The following is a 19,899-nucleotide window of genomic DNA, read 5'->3' on the forward strand; positions in this document are numbered from 1 at the left end:
CTAACTCTATGGACATGAGTTTGAATAAGCTCCAGGAGTTGGTGATGGACGGGAAAGCCTGTCATGCTGCAGTCCATGGGGTTGCAAAGAGTCAGACACAACTGAGTGACTGAACTGAACTGATCCTTTCAGTGTTAATCTTCCACATAGATTGAAGGGTCAAAATTGTTCCTAACAGCTTATTATGAAAAGTAACAATTTTCATACCCACACTGTGATTTCCTCTTTGTTTTTCATCCTCTTGAGGAAACCACTTTCAGCTCTTTCAATGATTCTCCATACTTCCCAAGGACACAATTATATTGCTGCTGCTTGATTTTTGTTTTTGTGTTGACTTCCTATTATGGAAGGTGAGGACTGAGCTCTGTTTGAGGCCTCTCTTTTCAGATATTCACATGCTTTCCATCCCACCCCCCCCACATTAAATTTATACGATAATTTTGGTTAGGTCAATACAGAGTGTTTGCATTTTCTTGACCACGTAAGAGAGATCCAACTGAGTCAAGAGATTCAGCTGAGTCAAATAGTATACTGTCTCTTCTTTCCTGTGAAGCTTCTTGTTTTCTCTGAAAAAGCCAGCAATTATGGAAATTTTTGATATCATCTCAAGGTTGCAGTTTAAAGTTGAATAGTTACCCTAATTTTTAAAGAAACTGTGGGAGGTGTGACTTGAGTGGAGCCCGGACAGTCTCTCCTTGGGTCACCCTGGGAGACTGAGTTACTCTCTTCTCTGTTCTTTCCCATCTCTCTCTCTCCTCTTTTCTACCCTCAGCGGATCACAGGCTCACAGATCTCCCCCAAGCTTCAGTATTTTGGGCAGTCACTGAGCGGGGGCCAGGACCTCACGATGGATGGACTGGTAGACTTGGCTGTCGGGGCTCAGGGACATGTGCTGCTGCTCAGGTGAGATCATACCGGGTATCTTCTTTTTAAGGAGTGAGTTTGCTGTACGATGGCCCCTGATGGCCTTCTGATGTCCCCCCAGGTCACAACCTGTGCTGAAAGTTGAGGCGACGATGGAGTTCACACCCAAGGAAGTGAAGAGGAATGTGTATGAGTGTCGTGACTTAGTGATAAAAGACCGGGTTGCTGGGCGGGTCAAAGTCTGTCTCCAAGTTCGCAAGAGTACATGGGATCGGCTGGGAGAAGGTGAGGCTGGGTGGGTGAATTTCAAGAGGTTAAATGACTGGGACATTGATGGGCTCTGATAGCCTTCTTCAAGCTTGGATGGAGTAAGCAGATGGTTCCCCTGCTAGGGCATGGGTGGGGAAGCCCAGAAAGCACCCCCAAAGAAGTAAGTCTCTGGCACTTCTTTATAATTTCAGTTCTCTATAGAATGAAGGGCCCCACCCTGTGAACTAACCAGAAATATTTTTTTAACTGAGAGATGGGCAGAGGAGCTTGGAAATCTATAGTTCATGGGGTTGCAAAGAGTTGGACACGACTTAGCAACTAAACAGCAACAATAATTTGGTCAAAGGGGAGATTGAGTTGATGAAGCTAAACACAAACTCACAAAGCATTCAGACATGTATTTTATCACAACTAACTTGACTTCCTCCCTTGTCTCTATTCTGAGTGGCATTGTGCTTGGGGTGAGGAAGAGTAATGGTGGTTCTAGAGAGAAACAAGGGGAGAAGATAAAATTAGTTTTCTAGCAGTAATCTTACTGGACTGAGGAGATAGCAGTCAGGGTTTGGGGCAAACAACATGGCTAGAAATCGAGAGTGAAGTCTTGGAGAGTAGAGAATTACAGAGAAGATCCCCCAAAATCTACATGGAAATTCCATACAAGTCATTGGCTGACTTCTAAGTCATGCATGTCCAGGTCAATACTTCCAGAAATTCAGTGGAAGATAGCAACTGGAGAGCTAATGAGTTAAAAAGAAATCTAGCTGCTGAGGAAGCAGAGATTTGAGTGGGGCCTTGAAAAACACCTCGGTCTGTCTATTGGGAAAATGTCCATTGAGACCAGCAAGCAAGAGAAACAACAGATAATAGATACAGACCCACAGATGATTCAGAATTATCAAATCAGAATTTAAAATATAACTAAAATTAATATCTTCAAGAAAAAAGAGGAAAGGATGGAGAACTTCATAAAAAAGTCTGGATTTCCTGAAAGAGCTAAATGGAAACACTAGCACTGAAAAACACACGGAATGGAATTGAGAATTCAATACATTTAATAGCAGATTAGAAGCAGAACAAACAGATATACATTACTATATATAAAATAGGTAAACAAGGATTTACTGTATGGCACAGATAATCATATTCAATCAATATCTTGTTTAACCTGTAATGGAAAAGAAGCTGAAAAATATACATATGTATAACTGAATCACTTTGCTGTATACTTGAAACTAAACCAACACTATTAATCAGCTATACTTCAACATAAAACAGAATTTAAAAAAGAAATGGTGGTAAAGACTTCTAAAACTGGTGAAAGACATCAAGATTCTCTACCAAGTCAGAGCAAGATAAATATAAAAGGAACCATAAATTGGTACATTACACCAATGCCCACAACACTAGACACTGTACCATCACAAGGTACAAACTGCTGAAGAACAAAGACAAAGAGAAAAAAGTGAAAAGCAATATACTTTAAAAATATACTTAATTTTCTAGCTTGTAACAGAATAGCTATTATTTACTGAGCACTTATTATGTGGCAGGCACTATGCTCAATGCTTCATAGGCACAATTTTATTTTCACTGTTGGGAAGTTACAATTATTATCTTCAATTTAAAAATAAGGAGGAACTTCCCTGATGGTCCAGTGGCTAGGGCACTGTGCTTCCAATGCAGGGGCCAGGGTTCAATCCCTGGTCAGGGAATTAGATCCCACATGCTGCCACTGAAGACCCCATGTTGTTGTTCAGTCACTAAGTCATATCCGACTCTTTGTGACCTTATCTTTTAAAATAAGGAGCTGAGAGACACAGAGAGGTCAGCTAATGTGGCCCAAGTTGGACAGTTGGGGAGCAGAGGAAAGGGGCCTCCACCTCTTGCCAGTCTGACTCCAAAGCCAGGCTCCTTACCACCATTCTTCTCTGCCCCTTCAGGAGATACCCAGAGCACTATCACCTATGAACTGGCTCTGGACCCAGGTCGCCCCCATTCCCAGGCCGTCTTTGATGAGACAAAGAACAACACACGCAGACGTGTAGAGACGCTGAGGCTGAGTCAGAAATGCGAGACCCTGACGATCCGGTTACTGGTGAGCAGGGGGTGACCACCCTCCTGGGTCCTCCAAGCAGGGGTGGCCTTGTGAAGCTGAGAAGCCTGGACCACCAACCCCCACCTGTCTCTCAGGACTGTGTGGAGGACTCAGTGACCCCCATTGCTCTGCGCCTCAACTTCTCTCTGCTGGGGGAGCCCGCGCGCAATTATGGGGGCCTCAGGCCAGTGCTGGCTGTGGACGCTCTGAGACTCTTCACAGCCTCGGTGAGTCGGGAAGATCCCCTGGAGCAGGCAAGGGCAACCCACTCCAGTATTCTTGCCTGGAGAATCCCACAGGCAAGAAGAGCCTGGCGGGCTGCAGTCCACCGGGTCCCAGAGTCGGACACGACTGAGCAACTAACACTTGCACTTTATTTCAAGATTTCACTTTACTGTTTCGTTTCACATCCTGTCCTGATTTCCTTTCATTTTTCTCATATTCTGTGTTTGGCAGCTTCCCTTTGAGAAGAACTGTGGCAACGACACCGTCTGCCAGGATGACCTCAGCATCACCTTCAGTTTTCTGGAGTGAGTTCCCTGTCCTCGTTTTGACCCCCAAACCTGCATCGTAAGCTGGCGCTCTGTTCTCCTCCCGGCCCCCAAGGGAGCCCGGCTCAGAGCAGCTGCTGCCGCCTCATCCGCCACCTTCTCTCTCCCAGTGTCTGCGCCTCCTTCCCTCCAGAGCGCATTCGCGGCAGGGAAGCCCCCAGCCTCTCATGGCCTGGCTTCTTCCTTCCACAGCCTGGACACCCTGGTGGTGGGTGGTCCCCGGGACCTGAACGTGACGCTGACTGTGAGAAACCAGGGCGAGGACTCCTACAGAACTCAGGTCACCTTCTTCTACCCACCCGGCTTGTCCTACCGGAGGGTGTCAGGCGGCCAGGTAGCCAAACCCTTCTCAGGCTCCGTCTGACTTTGCTTGCCCTGCCCCCCTGGCTCCCAGCCGACTTCACCAACTCTGCCTCCCTGGCCTTCCAGAACCAGCGCTCACATCGCTCCTGGCGCCTGGCCTGTGAGTCTGATATCTCCACTGAAGGGTCTGGAACCTTGAAGAGCACCACCTGCAGCATAAACCACCCCATTTTCCCAGACAACTCGGAGGTCAGACTGCTGGCTCCTCCTCCCTTTTTCTCCTTTGTTTTATTCTGAATTCTTCCCTAGTTCTTCCTCTTCTCCTTCTTCCCACACTGCATGGCTTGTGGGATTTTAGTTCCCGGACCAGGTATTGAACTCAGGCCCTTGGCAATGAAAACGTGAAATCTTAACCAATGATCGTCAGGGAATTCCCTTCTTCTTCTTTCTAAAAGTAGATCTTTCTTTCTGTCTTTTTTTTTTTTGAAAAAAAGTTTTGCTGAGATAAAATCCATCTACCATTACAATACACCCACTGGGCTTCCCTGGCAGCTCAGACAGTAAAGAATCTGCTTGCAATGTGGGAGACCTGGGTTTGATTCCTGGGTTGGGAAGATTCCCTGGAGAAGGGAATGGCAACCCACTCCAGTATACTTGCCTGGAGAATTCCATGGACAGAGGAGCCTAACAGGCTATATAGTCCATGGGGTCACAAAGACTCAGACACGACTGAATGACTAACACAAACATTTAAAGTATATGGTCCAGGGACTTCTCTGATGGTCAAGTGGTTGAGAATCTGACTTGCAATGTAGGGGACCTGGGTTTGATCCTGGGTTAAGGAACTAAGATCCTATGCCATATGCCACTGGGCAATCTAAGCCCAAGTGCTACAGCTAGAGAGCCCACACACCCCAAGACCTGATGCAGTTAAAAATGAATAAATAAACTGAGAAAAGTATACAATCCAATGGCTTTTTAAATGTTCACAGAGTTGTGCATTCATCAGCGTGATCAATTTTAGAGTATTATATTTTTAATTTAATGTTTAAAATACTACTTGTTTGGCTGCATTGGGTCTTAGCTGTAGCATGTGGGGTCTTCACTGCATCATGCAGGATCTTTCACTGCAGCTCTTGAAATCTCTAGTTGTGGTCCACAGGCTCAGTAGTTGTAGCATTTGGGCTTAGTTGCTCCAAGGCATGTGGGATCTTAGTTCCCCGACCAGGTATTGAATTCAAGTCCCCTGCATTGCAAGGCAGATTCTTAACCCCTGGACAACCTGGGAAGTCCTAGAGTATTTTATAACCCCCCCAAAACACCTTGCTCCCCTTGGCCATCAGCCTATGTCTTCCCATCTGTCCCAGTTCTAGGCAACCACTAATCTATTTTCTGTCTTGATATTTCATATAAATGGAATCATACAATATGATGGCTTCTTTGAGCATCACGCTTTCAAGGGTTACCCATGTTGCAAGATGTATTAATACTCTGATTCTTCTTATTGCTGAATAACACTCTGTTGTATGGATGTACCACATTTTATTTACCCATTCTTCAGCTGATGAACATCTTGGATGTTTCTTCTCTCTTACTCTTGTCACTGTCTCTCCTTTCTCCAACTCCAGATCACCTTTAATGTCACATTTGACGTGAACCCTGATACTTACTTTGGAAACAAGCTACTTCTCAAGGCTAATGTTACCAGGTGAGCTATGCCTGGCTGCCCACCACATCATCAGTTTTGAGGTCCCAGCTGCATGCTGATGGTGGACCATTACCCTCTCCCCACTGGTTCTCCCTTCAGCTCATTCATTCACTCAAGAAATGCCAACTGAGCACCCATAACATGCCAGGCATGTTGCCCAGGGCTAATGGGATAGCAGCAGACAAGATGGCTGTGGTTCCTGCCTCATGGAGGTTATAATTTAGTGGCAAGGGTGGACAGGAAAGTTGATGATTACCGTACAGTATGAAATGAATGATGTCCAGTGTTCTTGGGAGTTTGGTGTTCAGAGAGGAAGATTCATTTGGGCTGTGGCTTAGCCAAAAAAAGTGAAAGGAAGTGTTAGTCGTTCAGTCATGTCCGACTGTTTGTGACCCCATGGACTATAGCCCACCAGGCTCCTCTGTCCATGGAATTCTCCAGCCAAGAATACTGGAGCAGGTGGCCATTCCCTTCTCCAGGGGATCTTCCTGACCCAGGCTCTCCTGCATTGCAGGCAGATTCTTTACCATCTGAGCCACCAGGGAAGCCCAGCAAAGGCACAATTGAGGGTGGGCATCAATACAGAGAGAAGGAAGTGTGGACCAAGCCATGCCTGGATACTGCAAACGTCAGGCTAAGTTTGAACGCAGGAGGCAGAGTTGGATTTGGTTAGATATGGCCCATTTCATGTAGTGACCAGCAGGTGCTATTAGGGAGTTTGCAGCTGAACTTGGGAGGGACAGAACGTGATCACCTTTGCATGCTAGAAAGATCTCTCTCCAGGAGGGCAGGGGATTAGGGCGGGAGTGGTTTTGAGTTCAGGGGACCGGAGAGAAAAAGAAGATGCTCCAGGCATCCATCCAGGTGAGTTGGGATGGGCCTGAACTCCACGGGGCAGCCCTGGTCTTTCCTACAATCTCTATTTCCTCTGTTGGATTTAAATGACAGTGTTTAAGATGCTGAGAGGACAGGACTCGGTGGTTGGTTGGTGCTAGAGGGTGAGGGAGAGAAAGGAGAAGGAAAGGCTGATTCTCAATTCTCAAGAGCTGGTCAGAGCTCTCTGTTTCCCTTCAGTGAGAACAACATGCCCGGGAACAACAAAACTCAATTCCAGATGGAGCTGCCTGTGAAATACGCCGTGTACATGGTGGTCACCAGGTACTGGCTTCCGGGGCTTTTCGCTCTGCCTTCGCCCCTGGACTGGACATGGTGCATTAAGCATCTGCATGCGAATCTGTGCGCGTGTGCCTGTGTGTGTCTGCAGTTATGTGTGCACACGTGTGCATTTGTGTGTGTGTGTGGGGGGGCAAATTGGCACACGATGCGGGCCCCCCGACACGGTCCTTGCACACCATCTTGCTCTCGCTCTCTCAGTTGCATTTCCCATGTGCCTGTTCACCCCTTAACACCCTTAGCCAGAGACCCCCTCCCAGGACTTCCCTGATGTTCTGTCACCTCCTGCCCCTTCTTCTTTCTCCCGTCAGCCTCGAGGCCTCCACCAAATATCTCAACTTCACAGCCTCAGAGAAGACCAGACACGTTATGGAGCATCAGTATCAGGTGGGGAGTGGAGAAGGAGCCTGGGGAGGGAAACCAGGATGATAGGAAAGAACAACAGGAGGGACTTCCCTGGGGTCCAGTGGTTAAGACTCCACGCTTTGACTGCATGGGACACAGGTTTGATCCCTAGTCGGGAAACTAAGACCCGACATGCCTCAGGACAAAAAACTCAAACGTGAATCGGAAGCAGTATTGTAACAGATTCAATAAAGACTTTTTTAAATGGTCCACATCAAAAAATCTTTTTAAAAAGTTCCACTCTTCCACTGCAGGGCACAAGGGTTCAGTCCCTGTCAGGGAACAAAGATCTCCATGTTATGTTGTCAAAGAAAAAAAAAAAAAGAAAGATGGGAAACATGCATGAGGTGCCTGCTTTGGGCCAGGCTCTGTTCTAAGCTTGCTCTGACTCCACACACACACAAGCACGTGCATCACACATGTACACACACACATATGTATATACATGGGACTTCCTTGGTGGCTCAGCAGTAGAGAATCTGCCTGCAGTGGAGGAGACCAGATTCAATACCGGGGTCGGGAAGATCCTCTGGAGGAGGGCACAGCAACCTGCTCCAGTATTCTTGCCTGGAGAATCCCCATGGACAGGAGCCTGGCAGTACAGTCCATGGGGTTGCAAAGAGTCAGACACGAATGAAGTGACTGAGCACACATGTGTATACACACATGTATGTAATTACCTCTTTTTTCTTCATTTTCATAATAACTCTGTGACGGAGGCACTGTCATCTCCCCCAGTTTATAGATGAAGAAACTGAGGCTCAGAGAGGTTAACAGAACACCCCCCCGCCCAGTGTCACCCATAGTAAATGGAAGAGCTGCTGCTTACGACAGCCTGTTTGGCTCAGGAGTGGGTATTTAACCACCACACTCTCCTACCTCTCAGGAAGCATCAGAAGGCAGGGTGCTTGGGTCTGGGAGGCCTTATTCAGTCCTGGGCCCTCTCCCAGGACTCCTCTGATATTCGGGAGTAGGGAACCCGATTCTAGTTGCTGGTGGGGGTGGAAAGGCCTGAGCCCTGATACCCACCCTTCCCCCACCACACAGTTCAACAACCTGGGCCGGAAGAAACTGCCCATCAGCGTGGTCTTCTGGATCCCCATCCAGCTGAACAAGGTGGCCGTGTGGTCCCAGCCCGAGGTCACCTTCTCCCAGGTAAGCCCAGCCGGCTCTGAGGAGTGGGCCCAACTGCTCCCTCCACAGCCCCCTGGTCTTTCCTAAAATTGTTTCTGCTTCTTCTGTTGGGTTATGGAGCCATTTCCGACCCTCTCCTGACCGGGAGGGTGGATCCAGGAGCCTCACTTCAATCCCTTCCTCACCGTGCGTGTGCCTTTTCCTCAGAACATATCCAGTGGATGTAACATCACGGAGGTTGCCCCTCGTCACTCTGACTTCCTGGCAGAGCTTAAGAAGAGCCCAGTGCTGGTGAGACTAAGTCCCAGCTTCGGGGCTGCATGCAGACTCTGTGCCACCCCCTCACCATGCCCAGGACCACCTCTCAACTGAGCAGCCTGGGCTCAGAGGGCATGTCCCGCATCTGGCTTTCCTGCTCACCTGTCTCTTCTCCTCCCGTCCCCAGAACTGCTCCGTTGCTGTCTGCCAGAGAATCCAGTGTGTGATCCCATCCTTTGGCGTCCAGGAGGAGTTCAAGGTCACCCTCAAGAGCAACCTCTCATTTGAGTGGTACATCCAGGTCTGTGGGGGCCTGAGGCTTGGCTGGGCATGAGTCATGATCCTTCATGGCTCAGGGTCCAGCTCCCACGCTGTCTCTCTCCCACAGACTCCACACAACCACCTTCAAGTTGTGAGCAAAGCGGAGATCTTATTCGATGCGTCAGAGTTCACCCTGCTTCCAGGGCAGGATGGGTTTGTGATGGCCCAGGTATGTGTCTGGGACACAGAGTGATCATTGGAGGCAGGAGAGGAGTCTGGACTTGTGGGGGGCAGAGAAGGATGGGCAGGAGGAGTGAGCGCCGGGCCTGGAGGAGACAGGGGACAGGGAGGGGTTAATCATGGGGTTCAGGGAGCACCCAGGTCTGATAGGGGACCCCCCAGAAACCCAGAGTCTTTCTTCTTGATGTACCCTCCCCACTCCCTGCTCCAGACAGAGACCAAGGTGGAGTCCTACGAGGTACATAACCCTGTCCCGCTGATCGTGGGCAGCTCGGTAGGGGGGCTTGTGCTCCTGGCCCTCATCTCTGCCGGTCTGTACAAGGTAACTCCCCCGGGACCCTCTTCCTGTCCGCTCCCCTTCCCCCTGCCACTGCGTCTCACTCAGCACTGCCTTCCTGGGCTCAACTCCCCCTTCTGCCGCCAGTTGGGTGACCTGGGGGGGCGGGTCACAGAACCTCAGTTTCTTCAACTATACAATGAGACTAAGTGTAAGTGAAAGTCGCTCAGTCTTGTCTGACTCTTTGCCACCCCATGGAATGTAGCCCACTGGCTCTTCTGTCCATGGGATTCTCCAGGCAAGAATACTGGAGTGGGTGGCCATTCCCTTCTCCTTCCCAACCCAGGGATTGAACCTGGGTCTCCTGTATTGCAGGCAGATTCTTTACCTTCTGAGTCACTAGGGAAATACCCATTTTGTGGAGGTCACTGGGTTCATAACTCTAGAGAACTGAGAATGGTCTCTGGTACAATCACTGTATAAGGAGTGGTCCTTCTTACATTTTCTATTTCTTTCCTTCTTTTCTTTCCCAGTAGCAATGCTCTTCCTGTTCCACATTCCCCAGGGCTCTTCTACACCCCACCATGTTTTTTCTTTGCATCTCTCGGTCCCACAGTCTCCCTGCCTGTCCTGCATGACTTTCACCCACCCCCTTCCCCCAGCCTGGGTGCCCTCACTCACTCGCTTCTGCCTCCACAGCTCGGCTTCTTCAAACGACGGTACAAGGACATGATGACTGAAGCTGGTCCTGATGCGGCCGCCCCCCAGTAACAGCTCCTTCCCCGCAAGTGGCCTCCTCTGCAGCAGTCAGGACGTGATGGGACCAAAGAGCGGGTGCCCAGGTTGCTGGATGGACACCTCTGTTAGGAAACCAGGGCTGTGACATTTCACTCAGGAGCAACCTGCTTGGGTTTCCATTATCATCTGTGTGCACAGGCGTGTGTGTGTGTGTGCGTGCGCGTGTGTGTGTGCGTGAGTGTGAGTTGTGTGTGCGCCTCAGATCTCCCTTGAACCAAGATAAGTGCCTTCAGCACAAGGTCTGGGGCCAAAGGGAATTGTTTGGGCTTCCTTGTGTGTGGGTGAAGATGCCACTGGTGCTTCCTTGGGGGCAGAGGTGATGGCAGCTCTTGTGGGTGAACACAAAGGCAAGGCCAACAAATCCTCCCCTGCTCTCCCTGGAAGGAAGTAGGACCTACTTTGGTGGGTGAGCCTGCAGGCTGGCAGGAGCCCGAGCAGCTGGGGCTGAGCCCAGCAGGAGCCTGTTCGACCATTCCACACTAGAGCTGATGTGTTCAGTGCACAATGGTGCACCTTTCTTCATGTATTCACTTATTTATTATTTTAATGGTACTTTTATTTTTTGAAGCGATGAACCTGTCTGTAGTATCAAAATCAAAAGATGTGTTAAGGTACATGATGAAAAGTCTCTCCTTTCCATTCTGGTCTCCCAGCCATTCAGGTCTCTGTAAAGGGTAGTCCAGGTTATGTATTTGGAGGTCTCCTTCGCCAAGATTCTTTTTTTTCCCCTCTTTTTATACAATGATTCTAGGGATATGCAAACACACACACACAACTTTTTTACACAAATGGCAGCATGCATTATTTATACTGTTCTGCATCTTGCTTTTTTCATGAATATGGCTCAGATATTGTTTTTTATCATGACATAAAGTACTTTCTCATTCTTTTATATAGTGGCTCTGTATTCCACTGTGTGGGTGGATCCTAAGCCCATCTCCTTCTGGTATATTGTTTCCAACCTCACAGTGACAAAAATGGTGAATTAATAAATTGAGTGTATGTGGTTTTTGCGTATGTGTAAGCTAATTTATAGGCTACATTCCCAGAAGTTTGAGTTCTCTGAGAGGCAATCCCAAGAGAAGAATTTGAGTGAAAGATGCTTATTTAAGAGAGACCCCAGGGAATATCAATAGGGGAGGAACATGAGCTGGGAGGGAAAGGCAGACAGTAAAGGGTGTATTATCAGCAGAGGTACCACTATGAGCTTGTCGAGTGTAACTTGGCTGGGGAAATCTGGGAGATAAGAACACCCACCTCGACACTTCCCACCTGTGCAGAGAAGGTACACAGATGGATATACCATGTTGTTGTTCAGTTGCTAAGTTGTGTCTGATTCTTTTCAACCCCATGGATTGCAGCACACCAGGCTTTTCTGTCCTTCACTGTCTCCCAGAGTTTGCTCAAACTCATGTCCATTGAGTCAGTGATGCCATCCAGCCGTCTTGTCCTCTGTCATCCCCTTCTCGTCCTGCCTTCAATCTTTCCCGGCATCAGGGTCTTTTTCCATGGATACACCATGCCCCATAGTTATTGGCTGAGAGTTGCTCTTAGTGGAGAAGGAAGTGTTAATCCCCTGACACTTCCAGCCAGCCCTGAATGTAGGCAGAGCGGGCTCTGGTGGCCAGCGAAAGGGCTGCAGATGCTGCCTGTTGGAAGTCCGCCAGGGGAGCATAGCTGTGCCCTGGCATGGCCTGCAGGGGTCGGGGCAGGGCACCAATAGCACTTGTTTTCCCGAGTGTGTACAGGTGAAGCCTTCCCTCCTCTGGGGAGTTCTCCCACTGCCCTTCTCCCAATCTTTGCCAATGCAGCACCTACCACTCTGCCCTTAGCACCCACTCTACTTGTCACACCAGTCCTGCTAAGTGGCCATATCTTGGTATTTACTCTGGATTTCACTTTCAAGGAAGCTGAGGCTTTGCAAGATTATCCTAATTGCTTGAGGTCATATGCTAAGTGGGGCTACCCTGGTGGCTGAGATGGTAAAGAATCTGCCTACCATGAAGAAGACCCAGGTTCGATCCCTGGGTCGGGAAGGTCCCCTGGAGAAGAGAATGGCTACCCACTCCAGCACTCCAGCCTGGAGAATCCCATGGACAGAGGAGCCTGGCAGGTTATAGTCCATGGGGTCACAAAGGGTCGGACGGGACTGAGCAACTAACACTTTCACTTTTCATACAGATAAGGAAGGGATGGAGCTGGGATTCAAACCTGGCTCAGTCTGGTTCCATAGCTTTTCTCTTTTGCTACCCTGACGGCCTCAGAGGAATGGCCTGCAGCAGGCATGAGGAAGGTTGATGAAAACGGCAAGTACATGCAGTTCATTTAGAGACAAGGAAGTTATGGCTTAGATGGACATCTGCTCCAGATGTGATAGGACGGAGGGCAGGTGAGGGAAGATTCCTGGGGGAGGCGACCCCTGACTCAAGTACGGGCAGGAGCCTTTCAGTCAGGGGGCAGCAGACTCGGGTCTGGAAGACTGGGTGGGGAGCCTGGGCTTATGTGCTTTGTGAGCCAGAGCGAGGAGTTTCAGTTTTATTCAAAATGCAATAAGATGTCATCGAAGGGTGACCCATACCCTTTGTATCTTTGTTGTTATTCAGTCGTTAAATCATGTCTGACTCTTCGCAACCCCATGGTCTATAGCTCTCCAGGCTCCTTTGTCCATAAGATTTCCCAGGCAAAAATACTGGAATGGGTTGCCATTTCCTTCTTCAGGGAATCTTCCTGACCCAGGGATTGAACCCATGTCTCCTGCATTAACAAGCAAATTCTTCACCACTGAGCTACCAGGGAAGTCCACCTTGAAATGGTTCTACACAATTTCTTTTTCTGACTTCAGAACCCTTAAAATGACTTTCTCCCTCCTTAAATTGAAAGAAAAAAGACCTCAAGATCTCCAGAGTCCTTAACTGACCCAGGAAAGAAGAAGACCTCTGTACCTCGAGGCAGCAGTCCTTGGACAAGCAATCAAGGCTCAAAGTCCACACAGCCTCTTTGCATTGGAAGCTTGTGTTGAATTCAGCCAGCTAGGAGCTTAATGATGGGTTAAAAAGTAAATTATTTCTAGTGACAAATTACCCTAGCACGACCCCAAAGTTACTAATAAACAGGGCCATAAATCTCTGGTGAAGAAGCAGATAAACCTGGGAAAGTCTGTCCTTGGATTTACTTTTGGAGATCCCTTGGTTCAGAATAAATCTCTGCAACCTCCACCCTTCTTTTCTTACTTAGCTGTTGTTTAATTGCTAAGTCTGACTTTTTGTGACCCCTGCAGTATGCCAGGCTCCTCTGTCCTCCACTATCTCCCGGAATTTGCTCAAATTTATGTCCATTGAGTTGGTGATGGTATCTAAGTATCTCATCCTTTATCGCCCCCCTCTTCTCCTGCTCTCAGTCTTTCCCAACATCAGGGTCTTTTTGAATGAGTTGGCTCTCCACATCAGGTGGCCACAATATGGGAGCTTCAGCTTCAGCATCAGTCCTTCCAAGGAAGGAATATGCAGGGTTGATTTCCTTGAGGATTGACTGGTTTGATCTCCTTGCAGTCCAAGGGACTCTCAAGAGTCTTCTCCAGCACCACACTTCGAAAGCATCAATTCCTTGTTGCTTAGCCTTCTTTATAGTCCAACTCTCACATCCATACATGACTACTGGAAGAACCATAGCTTTGACTATATGGACCTTTGTCAGCAGAGTGATGTCTCTGCTTTTTAACATGCCGTCTAGGTTTGTCATAGCTTTCCTTCCAAGGAGCAAGTGTCTTTTAATTTCATGGCTGTAGTCACTGTCCACAGTGATTTTGCAGCCCAAGAAAATAAAATCTGTCTCTGCTTCTACATTTTCCCCATCCATTTGCCACGAAGTGATGGGACCAGATACCAGGATCTTAGTTTTCTGAATGCTGAGTTTCGAGCCAGGTTTTTACTCTCCTCTTTCATCCTTATCACGGGGGTGTTCATCTTTAGTTCCTCTTCCCTTCCTGCCATTAGAGTAGTGTCACCTGCATATCTGAGGTTCTAGATGTTTCTCCTGGCAATCTTGATTCTAGCTTGTGATATTAATACTTACCGTTTAGAAAAGAGATTTCTAACTGACAATCCTTGAGCCAAATCCAGCCTTCAGGTTTTATTTAACACTCACAGTTTTGTTTACTTGTTTTTTTTTTTATTAGTTCCTGACCTTTTAAAAGGAGAGGTTTCTCAGGAAAATCCAGATTTATAGTTTCTCTTGAAAAATGGGAAATGTTTGACAAAATAAGGTGACAGCTGGCAGTTACCCTGTAAGCAGGACAGCTCACTCCATGCAACACTTGTGCCTCTGAGGCCGAGCCTGTTAAATTTAAGGGGACCTCTGAGGCCCTGCTTACCTCTATAGCTCACCTGCTCCTGCCCTCCCCTCTCAACCTCGTATTTCTCAAAGGCACCATATTTAGGCTGACCAACTAGGACCCTTTTGAAAGTGAAGTGTGTTAGTTGCTCAGTCGTGTCTGACTCTTTGCAACCCCATGGACTGTAGTCCAACAGGCTCCTCTGACCATGGAATTTTCCAAGCAAGAATACTGGAGTAGGTTGCCTTTCTCTTCTCCAGGGGATCTTCCCAAACCAGGGATCAAACCCAGGTCTCCTGCATTGCAGGCGGATTCTTTACCATCTGAGTCACCAGGGAAGACTTGAAAATGAAAGGGAATATGATTAGTAATTACATTGGGATTGAGGCCTCAACATGATCCACTGGGACAGATCAGCATATACCTGTGTTCCCCCATACTCTCTCTCACATCCCAGTCTTTGCCCACATGGCACGCTCTGACCAGACTCACTTCCTCTCTTCCTTCACCTGACTCTTGTCTTAGCTTGAGTGCCACTTCCTCCAGGTCCTTCCAACTCCCTGGCTGAGAAAATCTGCACTTCTCACATGCTGTCACAGTAACCTGTGTTCCTTCCTCTGGACACCGTACCTTCCTGGAGGGCAGGAGTCCTTAGGACAAGATCTGGAACCTGGAACAAACAATTGCTAAATATATGTGTTAAGTAAATGAATCAATAGGCTTGGATTACCCAGCTTCCTGTTCTCAAGCTCTCTACCAGAAGATAGAGCTCTCAAAAAATCTGTTCCCCAGACTTGGCTGGTGGTCCAGTGGTTAAGTGGCCTGGCAATGCAGGGGACACAGGTTCCACCCCTGCTGCAGGAACATTCCACATGCTGCAGGGCAACTAAGCCTGTGTGCTACAACTGCGGAAGCCTGTGCGCCCCAGAGCTTCTGCTCTGCAACAAAAGAAGCCACAGAAATGAGAAGAGTCCCACAGCTAGAGTAGCTCCGGCTCACCGCAACTAGAGGAAGTCTGTGTGCAGCAAGACACAAAGCAGCCAAAAATAAACAAAACCTGTTTTCCTGCATTCTAATACATTTCTTCAGGCTCATATAGTATCTGACTATATGTCCGTGCATGCATGCTTAGTCGCTCAGGCATGTCCGACTCTTTGCGACCTCATGGACTACATAGCCCACCAGGCTCCCCTGTCCATGGGAATCCCCAGGCAAGAAAACTGGAGTGGGTTGCCATTCCCTTCTCCAGGGGATCTTCCCCAGCAAGGATTGAACTCGGGTGTCCTGCACTGCAGGCAGATTCTTGACCATCTGAGCCACCAGGGAAACCCTACTATATGTGACCTCTTCACATTTGCTAAACACCGAGAGACTGAATTCACAAATGGACAGTGGATAGACACAGAACTCTGCCCCCACAATCTGTAGCAACCAGCTCGAAAAACTCACCCATCATCTAGAGGAACCAGTTCAAGAAGCCAGCCTGCTACCTGTACGTCAGACTAGACAGTCATGCCGTCTCATCTCTGTGGGCTGCAGCCATGGCTGGGAACTGAGGGCTGACCATGGAGCCTCTAGATGAGAACTGAAATGGTCTCTTGAGAAATCCAAGAGATAAGGCTTATCAGCAACACTTCAGACCCAACCCCTCTTACTCAGACCACCTCATTTCTGCTCTTTCTTGTTTCCCAATGACAGGTTTTCATTTCCCTTTTTCTTTTCACAGAATTTAGCTATAAATATATAAATGAAATACGAAGATTTTGTTTTTATTCCAGCGAAATCTCTTGTCAGCTATGAAAGTTTGAGCAAAGACAATCCTTTTGCTCTCTCTCTCTTTTTTTTTTTTTTTGCCAATGCACAAGTGCCCAGCTTCTTCCTCTTTCTTCACTCATCCTTATCTTCCTAGCACTTTCCTCCTCCACCAGGCGCATGTTTGCTGTGTCCCCTAACATCCTTCTATTCCTCCACTTAATTGCTGCAGCCTTAACTCAGCCTAAACATATCTCTGTTTCACCCCAAGTTTGCCCCCAAATTCAAGTCAGTCTGCTTCTTGGAAAGGCTGCTTCTGGCTTGTTCAGAGGCAGCTTTCTGATTTTTTCAATTACTGGACAGGCCTCAGGGGGATCTGGGCTGGGCACTCGGCCCATGAACTTCAAGTCTGTGCAGATGCCCCTGGCGTGCACACACCTACCCACCCACCTATCCATCCATGGGCAAATTACCTGCCCTTCCATTACCCATCCATCCACACACCCAACAGTAGGACCTCCTCCAGTTCTGATGCCCATCCTTAGCGAGACATGGAGAAAGAGCATCTTCTCTCAATTCCCAGCCAGAGGGCATTACCTTTGAGTCTCCACAAAGGAAGACAAACTGGGAACCCTCCCCTCCCCATCAGCTGATAGCAACTGCAGCGTCAGAGGGAGGCAGTGCTATTTTCTTCTGATATAACTGAGCTGCAGCAGTGACCAGGATGAGAGTGAGTGAGTGAGTGAAAGTTGCTCAGTCATGTCTGACTCTTTGCGACCCCATGGACTCTACAGTCCATGGAATTCTCCAGGCCAGAATACTGGAGTGGGTAGCCTTTCCCTTCTCCAGGGGATCTTCCCAACCCAGGGATTGAACTCAGGTCTCCTGCATTGCAGGCGGATTCTTTACCAGCTAAGCCACAAGGGAAGCCCAGAATGGGGGCGACTACAAATTCTTTTCAAGGGAACTCATTCTCTTTTCCCTTGCCCAGAATCAGTGTTGCTGTTTCTTCTTTTTAATGATTTTTTGATGTGGACCATTTTTTAAAAAGTCTTTATTGAATTTGTTACAATATTGCTTCTGTTTTGGTTTTTTGGCTACCAAGCATGTGGGATCTTGGCTCCCTGGCCAGTGATCGGACCCGCACCCTCTGCACTGGAAGGTGAGGGCTTAACCACTGGAACGCTGGGCAAGGCCCAGCACTGCCTTTCTTTAACGTCGTGCATGCATCAGATATTGATGGGGTACCTCCTGGAAGAGCACAGTCCCTACCTTGAAGAGGTCTAAAGTCCCCATTTCAGTCCCTGGCCCATCAAATTATTCCTTTTTTTTTTTTTTTTTCTTTTTGGTCTGAGCTTCGCCTTCTGAGACTCACCAAAGCAGAACTAACCACTTTCTCTAGGTCACTCTGTCTAGCAAAACTTCTATTTGAATGCATCAGACTATTTTCTCTCCTGTAGGGTATGATCTCCTTGAAGGCTGGCTCCCTTTCCTGTGTATTTTGCTTCCCCAGCAGCTGGCCTGCAGCCTGAAGACATGAGAAGATCCGATGTATGGGATGAATAGTGAAACAATGCTACCCAGGCTGGAGGTGGGGGTGAGAGAGGGGAAGTGAGATTATAGCAACGTGGGAAAACCTTCAGCATCTTGAAACCTGTCTTCACCTTGTGCTGGGCAAATAGACGCAAATGACTCAGTTTCTCTCTGCCTCACTTCTGCATCTGTGAAATGGAATAAAGCAGCCCCGTTCCCCTAGGACTGCTATGAGGATTCAATGAACTAATAGATGGAAAGTGCTCAGTGGTATAAATAACCCAGCTGAAAACTTCACAGAAGACCTAAATAGACATTTTCCCAAAGAAGATATATAAATGGAATACTGGCATGTGGAAAGATAGTCAACATCATTAATAATCAGAAAACGCAAATCAAACCCACAGTGAGATTTCACTTTCCACTTGTCAGAATGGCTATTATTAAAAAGACAACAATTAAGTGATGAGGAGGATGTGGAGAAAAAGGAAGCTTCACGCATTGTTTTTGCTATTATTGTGGGTGGTGGGAATGTATACTGACATATGGAAAACAGTATGGAGGTTCCTCAGAAAATTAAAAACCAAACTACTAGGTGATCCAGAAATTTCACTTTTGGGTATTTATCTCAAGAAAACAAAAACACTAATTCAAAAAAATATATGCATCCCTATGTTCTTGAAGAATTATCTATAATAGCCAAGATACGGAAACGATCTGTGGCCACCAACAGATATATGGATAAAGAAGTGGCATATATATATAATGCCAATGGAATACTTAGCCATAAAAATAATGAAATACTGTCATTTGTGACAACACCAATGGACCTAGAAGGTATTATGTTAAGTGAAGTAAGTCAAAGACAAATACTTTGTGATTTCACTTGTATGTGGAATCTAAAAAACAAATGAACAAATGTAACTAAACAGAAACAGAGTCCTAAATACAGAGGACAAACAGGTGGTTGGCAGAGGGGAAGGAAATGGGGGAGAGAGAAAAATAGGTGAGAAAGATTAAGAGGTATGAGCTTCCAGTTGCAAACTAAATGAGTCTTGGGTATAAAATGTATAGTGTGGGCAATATAATCAATAACCTTGTAATACCTTCTTATGGTGACAGATGACAACTAGACTTATCATGGTGATTATTTTGATGTATAGAAATATCAAATCATTATGTTGTGTACGAGGCAGGATAGTATTATAGGTCAATTACACTTCCAAAAACAAACAGATAAACTCAGAAAAAAGAGATCAGATTTTTGGCTACTATAGGCAGGGAGTAGGGGCTGGGGAATCAGATGAAGGTAGTCAAAAGGTACAAACTTTCACATAAGTATTATGGGATTTTGCTTTTTGATCCTGCGGCAGGGCATGTGAGATCTTAGTTCCCCAACCAGGCATTGAACCTGTGACCCCTACATTGGAACTGTGGAGTCTTAACCACTGGACCCAGTCTTAGGGATGTAATGTACAATGTGATGAATATAATTAACACTGCTATATGTTATAAATGAAAATTGTTGACAGTAAATCCTAAGAGTTCTCATCACAAGGAAAAACTTTTTTTCTACATCTTTAATGATGTATGTACATGAAATGATAGATGTTTACTAAGCCTCTAATGGTCATCATTTCATGATGTACATTAGTCAAATCATTACACTGTATGTCTTAAACTCACACAGTGCTATAGGTCAATTATATCTCAATAAAACTGAAAAAAAAAGTTCACACTGATAAAATGTTAGGATTACCACAGTTCCTTTGTTCTGCCATCAAGACGTTATTACCCAGGACTTCCCTGGTGGGTCCAGTGGTTAAGAATCCACCTGCCAATGCAGGGGACACGCGTTCTATCCCTGGTCCAGGAAGATTCTACCTGCCGTGGAGCAACTAAGCTTATGTACCACAACTATTGAGTCCACACTCTAGAGCCTGAGCT

The 19,899-nt window shown here is 47.2% G+C and overlaps 1 protein-coding gene, 1 long non-coding RNA gene and 1 other non-coding gene across 3 annotated transcripts in view; 2 read left to right on the forward strand and 1 right to left on the reverse strand.

Moving 5' to 3' along the window:
• The window catches only part of ITGAM (integrin subunit alpha M), a 35,864-nt gene extending 24,520 nt beyond the window's left edge, over nucleotides 1–11,344 (forward strand). Inside the window, exons 15-30 of the mRNA XM_020893743.2 lie at nucleotides 773–903; nucleotides 986–1,149; nucleotides 3,075–3,229; nucleotides 3,325–3,456; nucleotides 3,686–3,759; nucleotides 3,973–4,114; nucleotides 4,210–4,332; nucleotides 5,712–5,791; nucleotides 6,866–6,949; nucleotides 7,276–7,351; nucleotides 8,417–8,524; nucleotides 8,711–8,794; nucleotides 8,949–9,062; nucleotides 9,150–9,251; nucleotides 9,474–9,584; nucleotides 10,239–11,344. Of these exons, the coding sequence (XP_020749402.2) occupies nucleotides 773–903; nucleotides 986–1,149; nucleotides 3,075–3,229; nucleotides 3,325–3,456; nucleotides 3,686–3,759; nucleotides 3,973–4,114; nucleotides 4,210–4,332; nucleotides 5,712–5,791; nucleotides 6,866–6,949; nucleotides 7,276–7,351; nucleotides 8,417–8,524; nucleotides 8,711–8,794; nucleotides 8,949–9,062; nucleotides 9,150–9,251; nucleotides 9,474–9,584; nucleotides 10,239–10,310 (1,752 nt within the window). The 3' untranslated portion in view covers nucleotides 10,311–11,344. The remainder of the gene's footprint in view (nucleotides 1–772; nucleotides 904–985; nucleotides 1,150–3,074; nucleotides 3,230–3,324; nucleotides 3,457–3,685; nucleotides 3,760–3,972; nucleotides 4,115–4,209; nucleotides 4,333–5,711; nucleotides 5,792–6,865; nucleotides 6,950–7,275; nucleotides 7,352–8,416; nucleotides 8,525–8,710; nucleotides 8,795–8,948; nucleotides 9,063–9,149; nucleotides 9,252–9,473; nucleotides 9,585–10,238) is intronic.
• LOC139032883 (uncharacterized) lies at nucleotides 2,169–10,295 on the reverse strand. Its single transcript, XR_011485517.1, has 2 exons — nucleotides 10,221–10,295; nucleotides 2,169–9,348 (listed from the first exon to the last, which is right to left on the reverse strand). It is a non-coding gene; the product is annotated as an uncharacterized lncRNA (long non-coding RNA).
• Nucleotides 2,775–2,846, forward strand: TRNAG-UCC (transfer RNA glycine (anticodon UCC)). The gene has a single exon. It is a non-coding gene; the product is annotated as a tRNA-Gly (tRNA).
• Nucleotides 11,345–19,899: the final 8,555 nt, after the last annotated feature.

The sequence above is a fragment of the Odocoileus virginianus genome, chromosome 33, assembly GCF_023699985.2.
Source record: "Odocoileus virginianus isolate 20LAN1187 ecotype Illinois chromosome 33, Ovbor_1.2, whole genome shotgun sequence".
In the NCBI taxonomy this organism is placed as follows: domain Eukaryota; kingdom Metazoa; phylum Chordata; class Mammalia; order Artiodactyla; family Cervidae; genus Odocoileus; species Odocoileus virginianus.